Source organism: Colias croceus, chromosome 15 (genome assembly GCF_905220415.1).
Source record: "Colias croceus chromosome 15, ilColCroc2.1".
Taxonomy (NCBI): domain Eukaryota; kingdom Metazoa; phylum Arthropoda; class Insecta; order Lepidoptera; family Pieridae; genus Colias; species Colias croceus.
In genome coordinates, this window is record NC_059551.1 from 209,189 (window position 1) to 226,231 (window position 17,043).

Below are 17,043 nucleotides of genomic sequence, written 5' to 3' on the forward strand. Positions count from 1 at the left end.
CGCCGTAATACGATACAAATTTTATAGATTAATCCTAATACGGTGGCATAACTCCGAAATAGGAAAAATACTGGGCATGTTTAATTGTTTATAACTTTCATTTTATTTACTTATTGAATTAATTCCAAGATTAGTTGAAATATTTATTAATCTGATAAATTAAAAAAAAATAAAAATAAAAATAAAAATTGTTTATTTCTTTTAAACAAGTTTTCATCTCGGGTTGGAGGTAAGTGCCTTCATTTAAGTGACAAATTTCACTTGTGTTAGAAGGCGCTTCTCTTCCATAACAATTACTAGGCATTAACAAATTAAAAGAAAGCTTAAAAAAATAAGGTAATACATAAAAATAAAAATACTCTAAAAATTGGTAGAATGGATGTGTGTGTGTGTGTGTGAGTGTGTGTGTGAGTGCGTGTGTGAGTGTGTGTGGGTGTATGTGTGTTCGCATGTTATTGTTTGTGTAATGTACGTAAGAAATTAAGAAATGTGATTTTTTTATTTTTTTTTTTATTTAACATCTTCATTTTACTCCCTACTATTTACATGTTTTTAAAATGTCTTCTGCTTCTGTATAACTAATTTCTTTAAGCCATTTTAAGGTATGTTTTTTACATTCGTTATATCGATTTCCATATATATTTAAAATTTTATTTACATTTTTGTATACAATTTCTGACTGTCTATTGTACTGACGCTTACTAAATGATGTGTTCGTTTTATGAAATAGTGGAATAATGTCTCTTCTTCTACGATTCGTTATGTTAGGGTCATATGTAGTAGCCTTATGTTTTTTTAGGATAGTTGCAAGAATATATAATTTGCGTACAGATAGTAGGCCCGTTGTGGAGTAAAGGAGTTCAGTAGAATATTTGTATGGTTTAAAATGCATAACCTTTATTAAAGCACGTTGTGCACGTTCTACTTCCAAAAGTTTTGTTTTTGTGGCTCCGCCCCAGACCGGTATACAATAGGTTAAAATTGATTGCGCTAGTGTCACATATATTTTGTTTAGCAAATCCTTATCAGCAACATGGCGAAGTGTTTTAAAAGTCCATGTTATCTTCCTAATTCTGGATGTTATTAAATCTATTTGCGGATGCCAGGACAATCTTTCGTCAATTTGTATTCCCAGATATTTCGCTGAGGTGACTCTATTTATGTAAGGACAATGGCATGTAGTAAGATTACATTGGTTGTGGATTTGAATACTAAAGTTGTTAGAAGGTTGAGTTTTTTTAGTTATTGAAAAGCAAATGTAGTTTGATTTGGTTGCGTTTAATGTGAGAAGATTAGATTGTAACCACGTAGCAATTTTTGATAGACCTACTTCAGCTTTCTGTCGAACGGCATCCCATGATTTCTCCGAAAATACTACTGCGGTGTCATCAGCGTATGAGTAAATTTTTGCATCATCTAATTTTAGTTTACAGAGGCTGTTTATGTATACTAAAAAGAGAGTAGGGCCCAAAACACTTCCCTGGGGAACTCCAGTTGTTATATCTGTGTCATCGCTGTAGTATTGTCCAATTTTAGTCTTTTGTGAACGATTTTGTAGGTAGTCTTTAAATAATTTTAGTGGAGTTCCTCTAATACCTATCTTTTCTAATTTATTTATAAGTAAATGAACCGAAACTGTGTCAAATGCCTTCTTAAGATCAAGGAAGACAGTAAGGCATTTGTCTTTTACGTCTAATTTGTCAACTATGTGTGTGCTTAAGGCAGTAATGGCATCCTCTGTGCATCTTCCAGATCTGAAACCGTATTGGTTGTTTGCTAGTATGTTGAATTTATTAAGATAGTTAAGTAATCTGATGTTTAATAGTTTTTCTAGGACCTTTGAAATACAGGATAAGACAGAAATCGGTCTGTAGTTATTGAGATCACTTTTGCTGCCGCTCTTATATATTGGTGTAATGATCGATCGTTTTAGAGGATTAGGGAAAACGCCTTGCTGAAAGCATAGGTTTGCTAAATGACAAATGATAGGAGCCAGTTCTACTACAGCTAATTTTAGAAATTTCGATGGGATACCATCCCATCCGGGAGCACTGTCCTCTTTCAGATTGGATATAACTTTATGAACCTCATCAACATCTGTATCCAGTAAACAAAGTGAAGTTAAATTTGTATCTTCTTCCTCAAGCGTCTTTACACCTATGTTAGATATTCCTATCTCGTCCGCAAGTTTATTCCCGATATTAGCTAGGTAAGCGTTTACATAATTTACTGATTCTAGGGGTGTGTTCTTAATTTTTAATAATGTTGTATTGTCCGACTTTCCCTGTTTTAAATTTGTAATTTTGTTTATGTTTTTCCAAAGATTTTTTGTATTTTTAGTTGATTTTTCTAAATTTTGTCTTTCGTAATTGCGTTTCAGTTTTTTTATAAGTTTGTTACAATGGTTGCGGTATCTTTTATAAGTAATATTCAGTATTTCGTTATGAGGATCCATTTTAAGTTTCTTTTGCATTTTATTTCTATTTCTTATACAGCGTAAAATACCTGCTGTTATCCATGGTTTAATTATTTGTTTTTGTTTTGATATAGTCGTTGTCACTGTATTCTCTTTTATGATGGTTGTAAGTTTTTGAATCAAATGACCAGTCAAAAAACAAGGGTCATCACAGTGTAATAATTCTGAGATATTAATATTTGCAAGATCGATAAGAGCTTTATCAAAGTTTATTTTTGTTAGAGTTTTAGGACAGTTATTATATGAAATTTTAGTTAGGTGTAAGAATATCATCAGGTGATCGGTTATAGACGTATTAAGAATAATTATGTGGGCACAGGTTTTGTTTCGTTCAACATTTAACATAAAATGATCAAGACAGCTAGATTCGCGAGTAGGTATTGTGTGTCCAATTAAAAATCCTTGCATCGTCAACATATTTAAATACCGTATTCTATTATTCTTTTCATTATTGTTTTCATTTGGTTTGGCCAGTATGTTTATATTAATATCTCCAGTTATGATAGTATTTTTAATAGATTTATAAGAAGTTAATTGACGATCTAAAGAGTTTATAAATTTGTCTGCGTTAGTATTAGATGGTGAGCGATAAATTCCTAGGATTGTATAGTTGTTCGATTCTATTTGTAGGCAGGAAGCTTGATCTAATTTAATCTCTTTTACTGTAGCATGTACAGAATCTCTAATATAAGTTACTACACCGTCATTTTGATTGATATGATTCGTGGTTGCATGTGAGACATAATCTTGTAATTTAGGAATAGGTTTGTTTGGTGTAAGTCTACATTCAGTGAGAATCAATATATCTGCTGTACATTTTAGTTGAGTAAGTGTAATATAAAGGTCGTTAACATTGCTGTATACGCTTCTAATATTCTGAGAAATGATAGTTAAATCGTGTTTTTCTTTAGTTATATGTTTGGATATTTGCTCAACATCACACTGTGTGACGCGAGCTGCTTCACTATTATCTATATCTTGCAATGTATCTATATTTCTGTCCATGCTTGTAGAATATAAAGGATTGGTGTATGTATGTTGGTACAGGGAATGTAAGTATATTTGAATAAAGACGTAACATATAAAATATAATAATTTAATGACTTATTTAAGGGAGACTGAGAGAAATGTAGATGTATTTTATACAAGAGAGTTTTTTTAGAGATGTACTTAATAAGTTTATAATATTTGTTTATTTGTGTGTGTGTTTGTATTGTGTAAGTTTGAATGTTTTGATTGGTTGAGTAGGAAGTTACTATTACAATAAATTAGAAACCATATTCTGCGGTATGTGTTCTTAATTAGAAATCCAGTTAAATATGAAAACGGTTGAGTACAAAATGTTTGTTTCTTAGAAGGGGTAAAAATAGGAAGGTGTATTTTAATGTATCACAAATCATTTATTTTGTATAACTGTTGATTCGAGTTTGACACATCTGAGCCAAAAACTGTTATCATTTGATTAAGCATTTACATTCTCTTGTTTATCGAATTTTTGATGGGTCAGAATTAGGATTATTAAAAACACGAGTAGTTTTCCTATTACGGTGGTAGATATTTCCAGGTAACTCTGTATTAGGTTATATGATCTCTTATTACGGCCCTAATATAATAGAACTTAAAATTACCAGATTTAGGGTTGCGTAAATAAATAAGAAGTGTTGTGTCTTTTTTTGTGGATTCTTAAAATAAGAATAGATATGCGTGTTTTTTTTTCGATAAAACTAAAAGCATAAATGAAACACATTAAAAGTGAATCAACGTAATCAAACCAATGGTCAATGAATAAAAAACTTACAATTTACTTTACTAACACATTCCTATTATTTAACAAATATTATTTGTACGGAACTGCAATGAATATAATTTCTGACCCTCCGTATTAGGAGCCGCCTACCGCAGTATTAGGCTCTAACCAAAATCATACCTTCGTATTAGGGAAAATCGACCTGACTATTTAAATATTTTTTTAAAATAAGAAATATCATGAAAATAAACATAGACTCAACAGCAATACAAAATTTAAGTTCCACTTTTAACGATAAAGTGGTTTGGCACCTTTAGAAAGACTTACAAATGCTTATTTTTGATACTTACTTTCAAATGTTGCGAAATACCTCCGTATTAGGTGCTTTTACCTTAGTGGTCGTGTTTGTTGAATATCAGACTAATGTTATTTTAGATATATGTAAGTAATATGGTAATGCGATGTGTATACACAATCCTATAAAAGTAAACATTTAGTCTATGTTTATGACAATAATACCTAACTGTATAGTTTACTTTATTCTCGCATTCTATTGATAAATGAATCGATTAACATCAGCCCATTGGTGGATTAATTGTTATAAATTAGGTACAAAAAGTAAATGAAAAACAAACACAAGCCCTTTATTACACTTGCAAACTTGTTGGCAAGTTAAACGGGTTCCATTGTTTCTCCTTTTGTGAATCCTTTCCAAGTTCACGGAAGTTTCGTAGGTAATTAAGTTCCTTTCAACTTAGCTCTGTTTTATTTTATACTTAAAATTATGCTCTTGGATCTTCGAAAATTTCCTCTTCGGAAATGTAAATTTGTTTTTTTTTTTGTGCTATACAACATAACTTTTATGAGTATTAAATAAATAATGAAATATTCCAGGACAATTTCACACACGGCTTTGCTTCGAGCTTTTTTTTCGATTATGTTATGGAAACCAGATGGCTGATATATACATACATATATAACTTTAAATAAATACTTATGTATAGATAATTAACACCCAGATACAGAGCAAACATCTATGTTCATCACACAAATATTTGCCCCTGGTGGGAATCGAACCCACGACCAGTGGCTTGGAAGGCAGGGCATTATAAATTGAGTTTTAGTTTAAACAACAAAGTATTTTAACCTACCCATTATCCATAGCTATTTTAAAAGAGTAACTTAAAAGTTAAAACAGAATATTATAATTGTCTCGATGGATATATCGGATTGAATATAAAGATAAACATATATATCGGATTACCTATACAAAGTCGCTCGAGTAAAGTAAGCTTTAGTCAACTGCAGCTATTCACTACAGCTTATATAACTTTATTTATCCAATTTTGTAATATCGTTTTCTTAATCTAAATTAAATTCAAATACTGAAATGAAACAAGTGATAACTGCGTTAAAAACAACCAACTTCAAACTTGCACTTGCAACTTGCAACATTTACAAATACAGACAAAAATGCTTATAAAATAAAAACTACTGGGCCTATCCGAATAAAATTTTTATGGGACCAATTCGACACCATCCCGCATCGAACAAAAAAAGAATCACGTAAATCGGTTCAGAAACCTCGGAGTAATCGGTGTACATACATAAATAAAAAAAAATAAAAAAAAACATACCGGCCGAATTGATAACCTCCTCATTTTTTTTGAAGTCGGTTAAAAATATATCAAACATTTACTAACACATTTAATTTAAATAGATAAGAAATAAAAAAAAGCTGTAACTTATCAGTTTTGTAATATTATGCTTAAATTTTAACCAGTCATACTTTATTAAAGTAAGTGAAAATTGTTTACAACTGAAACGTATACACATTTTAATTTTTATATTGCCACTAGAAATAGTTTACGATCAGTCTTTATTTGGCAAAAATATAAAAAATAAATCACTTAGGTACTTGACCGTTAATAAATCAACCAGAGAAACACATGAACATCTGCCCCACACGGGGATACATCTTCCACAAAGAATAACGTCTTCACAAATCAATAAAGAATACTGAATACCACTAAAACGAGATTTACATTAACAGGCAGTTACTCAAAGTTTCAGCTAAATTGCTTAGTCTGTACAGCCAAACATCAGCAATGCAAACCAGATTTTGTTTCATTGCCTTCATACTGCTCTTCCACCTTCAAAAGTACATCCAGTACTTGTCTCTTGACCTGGTTCTGTAGTTTTTTGGGCAGTCGCTTGGTGCTCTGGCAGACGCTGGCGAAGAACAAGTCGAGGGAATCCTGGTCGTTCCCGGGGTCCCACGGCTCCGACTCCTGTTCTTGGTCTGATTGGATCTCCGCTTCGTCTATTTTTATGTCGTCTTTTACTACCCGCCGGTTTCTGAAGAGGAATATTAAATTAATAATGACAGTAAAATTGTTTTAATAGTTAGAATGAAAATGGTTCATTCCCACTTGCGAATTTTGGGTACATAATATTAATGTCCTCGTTTAGCTGTAAATGTGATAACTGATAAACTATATATTCAACACTAGCTGCTCCGCGCGGTTTCACCCGCGTGGCTCCACTCCTGTTGGTCGTAGCGTGATGATATATAAAGCCTTATAACCTTCCTCGATAAATAGGCCTATCTAACACCGAAAGAATTTTTCAAATCGGACCAGTAGTTCCCGAGATTAGCGCGTTCAAACAAACTAACAAACTCTTCAGCTTTTTAATATTAGTATAGATAAATGATAGTTATGTAATCATTTATATGCTGAACTATAGCTGTGCCCTTCAGATTCCACTGCGATTAACAACATAGGCACAAGCTAGTATTTGGATTTCTGTAACGAATATGCTATATATTACGGTACAAAGATTATGAGTCACAAACGCGAAATTTTTAAATTATATCATATTGGTTTATTATGAACCAAAACGTAGGTAACAATTACCTCATAGTCATATAGGGCAGGACGAAAGCCATTCTGTTCTGCAAGCGCCACTTCTTGCAAGGCGCGCCGGACTTCCTGGTGGCGCCCGTCGTCGTCTTCTTCAGGGACTGCCGCAGGGAGTCGCGGAGGATCTTCCATTCCCGTTTGAGTACCTCACCTGGAAGTAAATTGTCCTTATTCTGAAGAAGTTATAGTCGCTGTATTGCTACGCAGTAGGATTGTAGTCTCGAGATTATTCAATCTCAAACATAGTCAATATCTATATCTATACATATAATAAATCTGTAGAAGGGTCAATTCTGTACATTGAAAATATTGAAAAAATAAATAGCAGGGGGTGTTACTGGATCGATACCAAACCCAAATATGTGATTAAAAAAATTTTTGTCTGTCTGTCTGTCTGTCTGTCTGTCTGTCTGTATGTGAAGACATCACGTGAAAACTAACGGTTCGATTTCGATGAAACTTGGTATAATTATACCTTATTATCCTGGGCGTAAAATAGGATACTTTTTATCCTGAAAAAATACGTAGAAAAAAATTAATCTTAATTTTTCAGTTTTATCCATAGACGTTGTTCTGTAGAACCGCGAACACACGTTGCGTATTATTGTGGTATTATTATAGGCCTAGCCGTATTTGGGTCCAATAGATATTTATAAGATGTCATTGTCAGAGTTACTCAAAATGGAGAAATAAACCATCCACGCGAAGACCAACATCCGCGCGGACGGAGTCGCGGGCGGAAGCTAGTTCCATAATATAAAAATGAATCGTAAAATGTGTTGGTAAGCGCATAACTCGAGAACGGCTGAACCGATTTCGATAATCTTTTTTTTAATATATTCCTTGAAGTACGAGGATAGTTCTTATGTAGGGAAAACGTAAATTATGTACCACGGGCGAAGCCGGGGCGGACCGCTAGTAATCAATTAATTATAAAATCATAACAATTTAACATTTTACATAGACCGTATCATATTTAAAAAATAATATTATATATGCCAGATAACTGTTGGTGGTATTTGGTATCTTATCTTTTCTAAACCAATTATTTTTTTTAATACCTACTTAATACCTAAATAATGTTCAAAAAATCACGTATCTGCAATGCTCAGAATCTCACAAAAAAGGCAACCCGGGCGATGCCAGGTTGATAGATGGAGTTTTGACGGCACAAAGGCGTCAGTCAAGCGTCAATAAAAATATCTGTCATAATTCATAGTAAGGAGTATCTACTAACTGTTAGCTTCTAAAGTTAATAAATCTAGAATCTATATTTGAATATTACAAAATTACACATTTATTTCAATAAATTGCAATAAAATGACTTGCGGTTGGTTCCCGCTATAGAAATCTAAATAACAAGGCACTAGTCGTAAGCACGCATGACCTTATCGTCGCTCATGTGACTCTCACGCCACCTGCGTTCGCCGTTCGTCGCTGTCGGCTGTTCAGTTGCTCTGGAGACGTGCTTGTGTAAACAATAAACATGGTGTGTTGCAGCGTTTCCCAATGCGGAAATACTTCCATAACTTGTAATTATAATGATAATGGTATAACATTTCATCGGTAAGTATTTTCTTATTTATTTTATGATAATGCCGGTTTTCCTAACGTTATAGAATCTTTACAAGTGATACCCATGAGTCATGACACAGTCGACCGTTGTTATTAACAGTTTTAACTTTACATTGCCTCTTATTTTTGTCGACATCTGGTGAAAAGGCAATGTAGGTACTGCATAGTAATCGATAGCTTCGCGCTCGGATTTTGATACATAATATTATGGTGGTACGGCCGGGCCACAGAAATCCGGTCGCGAGCTAGTGTTGTGATTTGTAAAATAATAATTTTGCCTAATACGATGTTAAATTACAACTATTTTATTACTAGCTGTGCCCTGCGGTTTTACCCGCAGTACAAGCATATAAAATGTTGTGTGTATGCACCCGTGTTTGTTTGTTTGTACCGTAAGTGCACGGGCTGCTTGCCACAATGACCTATTATACTAGGCTTGCCATGCGTCTGACCGTACCATTCCAGAATCACATTTCTTATAAAATAACACAGCACACATAAATTAAAAATACATTATTATTAGTTATATTACAATTAATTTTTTTAGGTGAACAAAACTGTTACCTATTATATTATTATGTATTATGTTCTTTGTAGATTTCCACAATGTCCTGACTTGAAGGAAAAATGGATAGCCGCGACAGGAAAAAGAAATTGGTTCCCGTCAAAATATAGCAGGATATGTTCAAAACATTTCCAAGAAAGTGATTTCAATGTCACAACAAAAAGGCGTACATTAATTCAGAACGCTATACCTACACTCGAAATATGGAAACTGTGCAACGCCGTAAGTCATAAATCTATTTCATTACACATACTTTTATACTATTACTTAGGTACTAGATTTCCGCCCGCGGCTTCGCCCGCGTTTTCAAAGGAAAATCCGCATAGTTCCCGTTCCCGTGGGATTTCCGGGATAAAACCTATCCTATGTGTTAATCCTTGGATTAACTTGTTACCCTCTATATGTGTGCTAAATTTCATTGTAATCGGTTCAGTAGTATTTGCGTGAAAGAGTTACAAACACATTTAAACATCCTCACAAAACACAATGTTCAAGCATTATAAATTTATAACATTAATTTTAACTTCTACTTATAAAGTCCAGCCAATCAACAAAAGCACACTCTAAATTGCTCTAAAATATACCTACCTAAAGGAATTTTAATTGACATAAATACATATATTCACAATTTATGAATCTATAAAATCTATATTATTATCAACTGTCAAACTTGCCTGTCTCATAAATTAACCATTTTTGTCATTGAGATAATATTAATATGGAGACGATACCGCCTACATCACTTATGTTCCACTCAACATACGTCATCTGGCGTAACTGCACTCAGTCGCTTGCTCGCTCATTGGCGCGAACGTCACGCTCACGCGTCACGCTCATTTTTTATTTGTTTTAAAGTGAAACGCATCAAATATGCCTACGTGTGTGTTACGATATTGCACAAATAATTCAAAGAATACGGAAAAGTGCAAAGGAATAACTTTTCATCAGTAAGTAACTAGATAATAATTTTTAAAACTTAGTTAGAGCAAAATTTTTAGCGGGCGACATTTTGTCATAGATTAAAAATTTAAGATATGAGATTGGGCATGAAATAAGTGTTGTAAGTAATATTTGCTGGCGTATATTTTTATAGTATAAAATAATAATTTTACATATTTAGAAAAGCATAGACTGGTTGTTAATTGAAAAAAGGTGAAATCATGAAATATGAAAATCAATTACTTAATCACCAATTTTTTTTTGTTAATTGATTTTAATCAAGTTTTTAATTGATATTGTATAAGCTACTGACTTGAACGTATTATTGAATTATTATTTATTTATCTGCACTAATATTAAAAAGAGGAAAACTTTGTTTGTTTGTTTGATTGTAATGAATAGGCTCATAAACTACTGGACCGATTTTGATGAAATTTGGCACAGACAATCTTTAGACCCTGAGAAAGAACATAGGCTACTTTTTATTGCGAAATATGTACCACGGGCGAAGCCGGGGCGGACCGCTAGTTCAGAGATAAGTAATTAATATTTTTTCCATTCAAGGTTTCCATGTCTGGGCCGTGAAGAAAGGGAAAAGTGGATAAAATTTGTCCAAAACAACCGCAGTGAAGAAACCTGGTTACCATCCGATAGAACTTGCGTCTGTTCATTGCATTTTCGCGATGAGGATAAATATACCACAAAAGCGGGAAGGCGTTTTCTAAAGAAGTCTGCTGTTCCTTCTATTGATGTTAGTAATCATAATAAAACCGCGCGCCGCGCACAGATTTTGTTCGTGATGTCTGCTCCATATTAATATTATCTCAATGATTTTTGTCTATATCTTCATTCGCACTGAATCAAAACAACACTAGGCATATACCTAATTTGCATTGAGTATAAACTAAAAACACAAAATTATTCTGTAAACTGTAAAATGAGATAACAGAACTCATGTTCGTATTAAATTCTATTCATTAAACAACTTGAACATCCAAGTCCCGTGTCTCTCAGATATTCCACAGAAAATAAACCTTTATTTGTAAAGGATAGAACACATTTCGGCTTGATCAATGTCAAACAATGAATATAATTTCAAGAGCAGCTAGGCGAAATTGAATCTTAATGCTAGAAGATAAGGCTCACTGTTAGCGCTGAGTCGCTCTGATATCTCCTGCCAGCAGCGGTCACGCACATCGATATCGCGATGGTTTTCGTGTCTCGTGTCGTACAGAACCGGGTACTTCCTCACTTCGTCAATTAGTTTTTCCCTATACTCTCTAGTGTTCATTTTATCGTTATTCATATTCGTAAAAATAATTAAGGAAGTTTTCGATAACGCGCGTGCCCCCAAGCGAGGCGCTAGCTATACTGAGCGAGTGAAACGACACTCGACAGGCATAGCATAGCGCGACGTTGCCGCTCCGCGGCGTATCGCTCATCGCGAGCGGTGTGCGCCGTGGCTTAACCATTGAGTTATAATTATTATTACTACGTGTATAATTATATGACGCCGCGCCGCCCCGCCCCGCGCCGCCATCTGCCGTCAACTGTAGCCGGCCGGCCGCAGTCGCTCTTTATTTCGCGAAGTGCACATTCACGCCTTGTTTGTTTTAAAGCAAAAAAGTGATAAACATCAAATATGCCCTCTTGTGTGTTACGATATTGCACTAAAAATACAAGTAATTCGACAAAGTGCACAGGAGTAACTTTTCATCGGTAAGTAATTAGATAATCATTTTTAAAACTTAGTTCGAGCAAGATTTTTCGCGGGCGCCATTTTGAGTTAATATTTGCCATAGACTAAAAATTTAAGAAATGACATTGAGTATGAAAGACGTGTCGATAGTAATATTTATTGTGTTTATAGCTGACGTATATTTTTATAGTGGTAAATAATAATTTTATTTATTGTGGTTATTAATTGAAAAAAGGTTAAATCATGAAATATGAAAGTCAATCACCTACCTAGTTACGTACCATTTTTTTTGACGTGACAACGTCTTAAACTTCGATAAAGCCGGCTCACGGCTGCACGCACGAAAATTTGGTTGTCTGGTAAAGTCGGTTTACTGACGATAGTTGAACGTGACAACGTCCGATTTTGCTTCTTTGTCGCTCGTTCCGCGCTCTCGCTTGCACTTCAAGCCTATGGAACGCCTCAGAGCGAGGTAACGCCAACGAAGCACAATCGGCATTCGACATCCGTCTGAGCGATGCGTCTGCGTGGACAGCTGCTATACTATAGTACATTTACATGTTTTGATCGAGTATCAAGTGCAGTGAAAAGTGAATGTGGTGTCAATTGTTTATAGCAACGATAATTACAGCGATAAAGGTAATGATTCTTTCGATATTAATTATGTATTCAGTGATATATTGTTGAATATTCGTGCTTTCATCATTAAAATGAATAGCATCGGTACGCTAGTGCAGAGATTGTAGGTTAAGCTATAATTGACGAAATTAAAACTATAAGTTAACAGAACTATTTCACGATGAGTAAAAAATCGATGGCTTTACTATTCAATCTAAATAATTATCGAGCGCAGCTATGATTTAAAAAAATTAAAACATAAATATAAAATCTTCCACTTATCACAACAACGTGTCTGAAATGACAGGTTGGACCAGCCATCCGTCAAAGGGAACATTTTCTCCTATAACAAACACATTGAGGCGGGCTTTTTAAAAACTAGATTTACGAAAATTATAATGTTTCCAAATTTTAAACTTTAAATGTAAGATTTATAAACAATAATTTAATCATCGTTTATTCTTATAATGAATTATTTAAAACTAGGTTTCCGCCCGCGGCTTCGCCCGCGCAGTCAAAGAAAAACCCGCATAGTTCCCGTTCCCGTGGGATTTCCGGAATTGCGTCATTTTCCTGGGATAAAAAGTAGCCTATGTCCTTTCTCGGGTATCAAAATATCTCCATACCAAATTTCATGAAAATTGGTTCAGTAGTTTAGGCGTGATTGAGTAACAGACAGACAGACAGAGTTACTTTCGCATTTATAATATATGGATTATTACTTTTTTATAACAAATTACAATTAAAGGAGAATGGACATTTTACTATGGAACTTTGGCCTGAACACTTGAGTTGGACCAATACACATGAGATATTGTTTTTATAATAGATCATAACACATACATAACGGAATAAATATAAATAAAAAAAATAATCAACCGGGTTTTTGTACACTCACATCAAGTTTTATTTCTTTGTGTATAATATTTTTTTGCAATTAATAACTGTTATAAGACAATGACAATGTCTTTATGTTACTCCAATTCACTTTCACTAGTTAGACGTTCTTTGTGGTTAAACCAAGAAGCTTATATCTAATACACTGGAGATTGCATTATGACCATTGACTTGTAACAAGAAAATATGACGTTGAATGACGCCTGTATGTTTTTTTATCCCTTTCACACCAATTTGCCAAGTTAGGTGTGAAAGGGATAAAAAACATACAGGCGTCATTCAACGTCATATTTTCTTGTTACAAATTAATGGTCATAATGCAATCTCCAGTGTATCATATATATATAAAGCTACACTACCACTCACTGACTGACTGACATCGGGTTTCTCGGAAACTACGGGTAAAGTTGGGGGGATTTCGACGTGATCGTGTAGAGGTGCTCCCAGTGACCACCGGAAAAATATAGCGATCTCGATCATCTTCGAAAACCAAGTGGACCCCTGGAGGTGCGCAAAAACGGTGGTACCTGGAGGGGGGGTGTCTGAACAAAAAATGCTCAGAACTGGTGGCGATTACCAGGGGAGGTGGAAAAATGGGGATTTTCGCGAAAACAAGATGGCCGCCGTACTTTGCCAAAATCGCCGTTTATGAATCCTTACGTCTCAAATTTGGCACACGTGCTCTGTTTGAGCCGGCGAATCGATCGGTGCCCCGTTCGAGTGGCTCCGGGCCCCAGTTTCCAACTTTCATACAACGTAAAATCCAACGGCCCGCGGAAACGGTGCGAGTTGGGTGGGGGGTCCCGGAACTAAAAATGATCACCACCCTGGGACGCTACCAGGGAGCCATAGTGGGTCGCTCGATTTTGGAATTTTTCCATTTTTGGCGCAAACATAAAAACGTAAATTTAGACGAGGTGGCGCAACGGAGAAATACACCAATGACGCATTCGTACTCGCCCAGCTCCCAGGATATCCAGAAAAATCCGAAATCTTAAACTTTCCCTCATCTCTCGAAGACGGTCAACGGCCCGCGCAAACGGTAGCAGCTACATCTGGGGTGCTCGAACTAAACTTGGAGTAGACCTCGAGCAATTACCACAGATAGTGAAAAAAATTCAAAATGGCGGAAAAAATGGCCGCCGCCATACAAATGCTAAAATGGCCATCGCTGGTCCGATCGCGCTGAAACTTGGCACAGGGGCTTTAATCGAGCCGCACATTAAGTTGGCATACTCATAATCGAGTTTCCACCGCTGGTTTCCGAGTTTCATACAACGCAAAATTCGACGGCTCTCCGAAACGGCGCCAGATAGCCGGGGGGTGTAAAACTAAAAAATGATCAGGAAGATGGGTTGCTACCAGGGCAATCGAGAAATTTCAAATTAGACGTAATTTTTTTTTTAAAAATGGCTGATTTTTCGAGGCAAGATGGTGGCGCCGGTTACTTTACGATCGGTCTGAAAATTGACTTCTGTGCTCTAATCGGCCAGATTTACAAAACTGCATACTCAGAATTTCTCTCCGACCCTCGGTTTCCATTTTCCATACATCACGAAATTCAACGGCTCTCTGAACTGATGGCACTTAGGTTGGGGTTACCAAGGTAAAAAATGTTTAAAAACTAGGTCCGCTTCCAGGCACATAAAAATTTTTGCTAAAAAGCGAAATTTTTTTTTTCGAAAATTTTGTATGGAAATTTCCATAGTAGGAAGGGTAATTGAATAGCATCGGCAAAAGACGGCACCGCGGGCTGCTTGCTGCCCGCGCACCGCGTAACTTCGAGGGTTGACAGCCTCCCGGAGTAGAAAATATTTATTAACTTTTGAACTACCGCACGAGCCAAGCGAGCGAAGCGAGCGAGTCACGGCAGCGGCCAGCGTAAATATTCAAATAGGTAGCGAGGAGTGAAGCGACGAGCGTGTTAGGTTAACTTTTGAACTACTTACCGCACGAGCCAAGCGAGCGAAGCGAGCGAGTCGCGTCAACGGCCGGCCTAAATATTCAAATAGGTAGCGAGGAGCGAAGCGACGAGCGTGTTAGGTTAACTTATGAACTACCTACCGCACGAGCCAAGCGAGCGAAGCGAGCAAGTTGCGGCAGCGGCCGGCCTAAATATTCAAATAGGTAGCGAGGAGCGAAGCGACGAGCGTGTTAGGTTAACTCTTAAACAGTTTATTATGAAAAGTCACTGCCCGCTATCAATAAGACGTTTCAAAAATTTTACCAATATTTGAATAAGTAATTTATAAGCAGTTTAGGTAGCGAGGAGCGAAGCGACGAGCGTGTAAGTTTAACTTTTGAACTACCACACGAGCCATGCGAGCGAAGCGAGCGAGTCACGATAGCGGCCGGCCTAAATATTCAAATAGGTAGCGAGGAGCGAAGCGACGAGCGTGTTAGGTTAACTTTTGAACTACCTATCGCACGAGCCAAGCGAGCGAAGCGAGCGAGTCGCGGCAGCGGCCGGCCTAAATATTCAAATATGTAGGTAGCGAGGAGCGAAGCGACGAGCGTGTTAGGTTAACTCTTGAACAGTTTATTATGAAAAGTCACTGCCCGCTATCGATAAGACGTTTAAAAAATTTAACAACATTTGAATAAGTAATTTATAAGCAGTTTCGACTGACTGTAGAATCGCTGTTAGCAGATGTTACAAATGGAAAGGAAATTCGAATGCATTTTCAAATGTCTGAAGATTTCTGCCCTGGGATGAGCCGCGAGCTGCTTGCAGCTCGCGCACCACGCAACCTCGAAGGTGGACAGCCCCCCGGAATAGAAAATATATGAATGGGGAATTTATAAGCATTACCGACTGACTGTAGAATCGCTGTTAGGAGATGTTACAAATGGAAAGGAAATTCGAATGCTTTTTCAAATGACTGAAGATTTCTGCCCTGGGATGAGCCGCGAGCTGCTTGCAGCTCGCGCACCACGTACCCTCGAAGGTGAACCGCCCCCCGGAATAGAAAATATTTGAATTTGAAATTTATAAGCACTTCCGATTGCTGTGGAATCGCTGTTAGCAGATAAAAGCAAATTGACGGGGAATTTAACGCATTTTCAAATGACTGAAGATTTCTGCCCTGGGATGCTTGCGCGCGCACTACGCTCCCTCGAAGGTGGACAGCCTCCCGAAGTGGAAAATACTTGAATAGGGAATTTATAAGCATTACCGACTGACTTTAGAATCGCTGTTAGCAGATGTAACAAATAGACAGAAAATTCGAATATATTTTCAAATGACTGCCCTATTGCTTCAACCCAGGGGCAAAAGGGGCTCGCGGGCTGCTTGCAGCCCGCGCACAACGCACCAGCTAGTTAGATATTATAGGTATAAGCTTCTTGGGTTAAACTCAGTCACTCCAGTGACATTTAGGTTTATATTTATGTCACTCGAATTAAAAACACCGTTATTGTGCGCAAAATAATAGCCAAATAAATAAAACTTTTTGCCTTGACTGTATAAGAACCCGGTTGATTTATTTTTTATTTTATTTTTTTCGTTAGGTATGTGTTACTTAACGATCTAAGGGTATGTGTAATTATCTATCACAAAAACAATATTTCGTGTGAATTGGTTTTAACTCAAGTTTCAGGCCC

General features: G+C 36.1%; 2 protein-coding genes across 2 annotated transcripts in view; one reads left to right on the top strand and one right to left on the bottom strand.

The window, feature by feature from the left end:
- LOC123697670 (THAP domain-containing protein 11-like) overlaps positions 1-17,043 on the top strand; it is a 75,918-nt gene that overhangs the window by 12,535 nt on the left and 46,340 nt on the right. The gene's annotated exons all lie outside the window — the stretch shown is intronic.
- On the bottom strand, positions 6,004-11,603 carry LOC123697669. Its single transcript, XM_045644175.1, has 3 exons — positions 11,373-11,603; positions 7,142-7,298; positions 6,004-6,581 (listed from the first exon to the last, which is right to left on the bottom strand). The coding sequence occupies exons 1-3, from the start codon at positions 11,530-11,532 to the stop codon at positions 6,326-6,328; spliced, it is 573 nt and encodes a 190-aa protein (XP_045500131.1). The 5' UTR covers positions 11,533-11,603; the 3' UTR covers positions 6,004-6,325.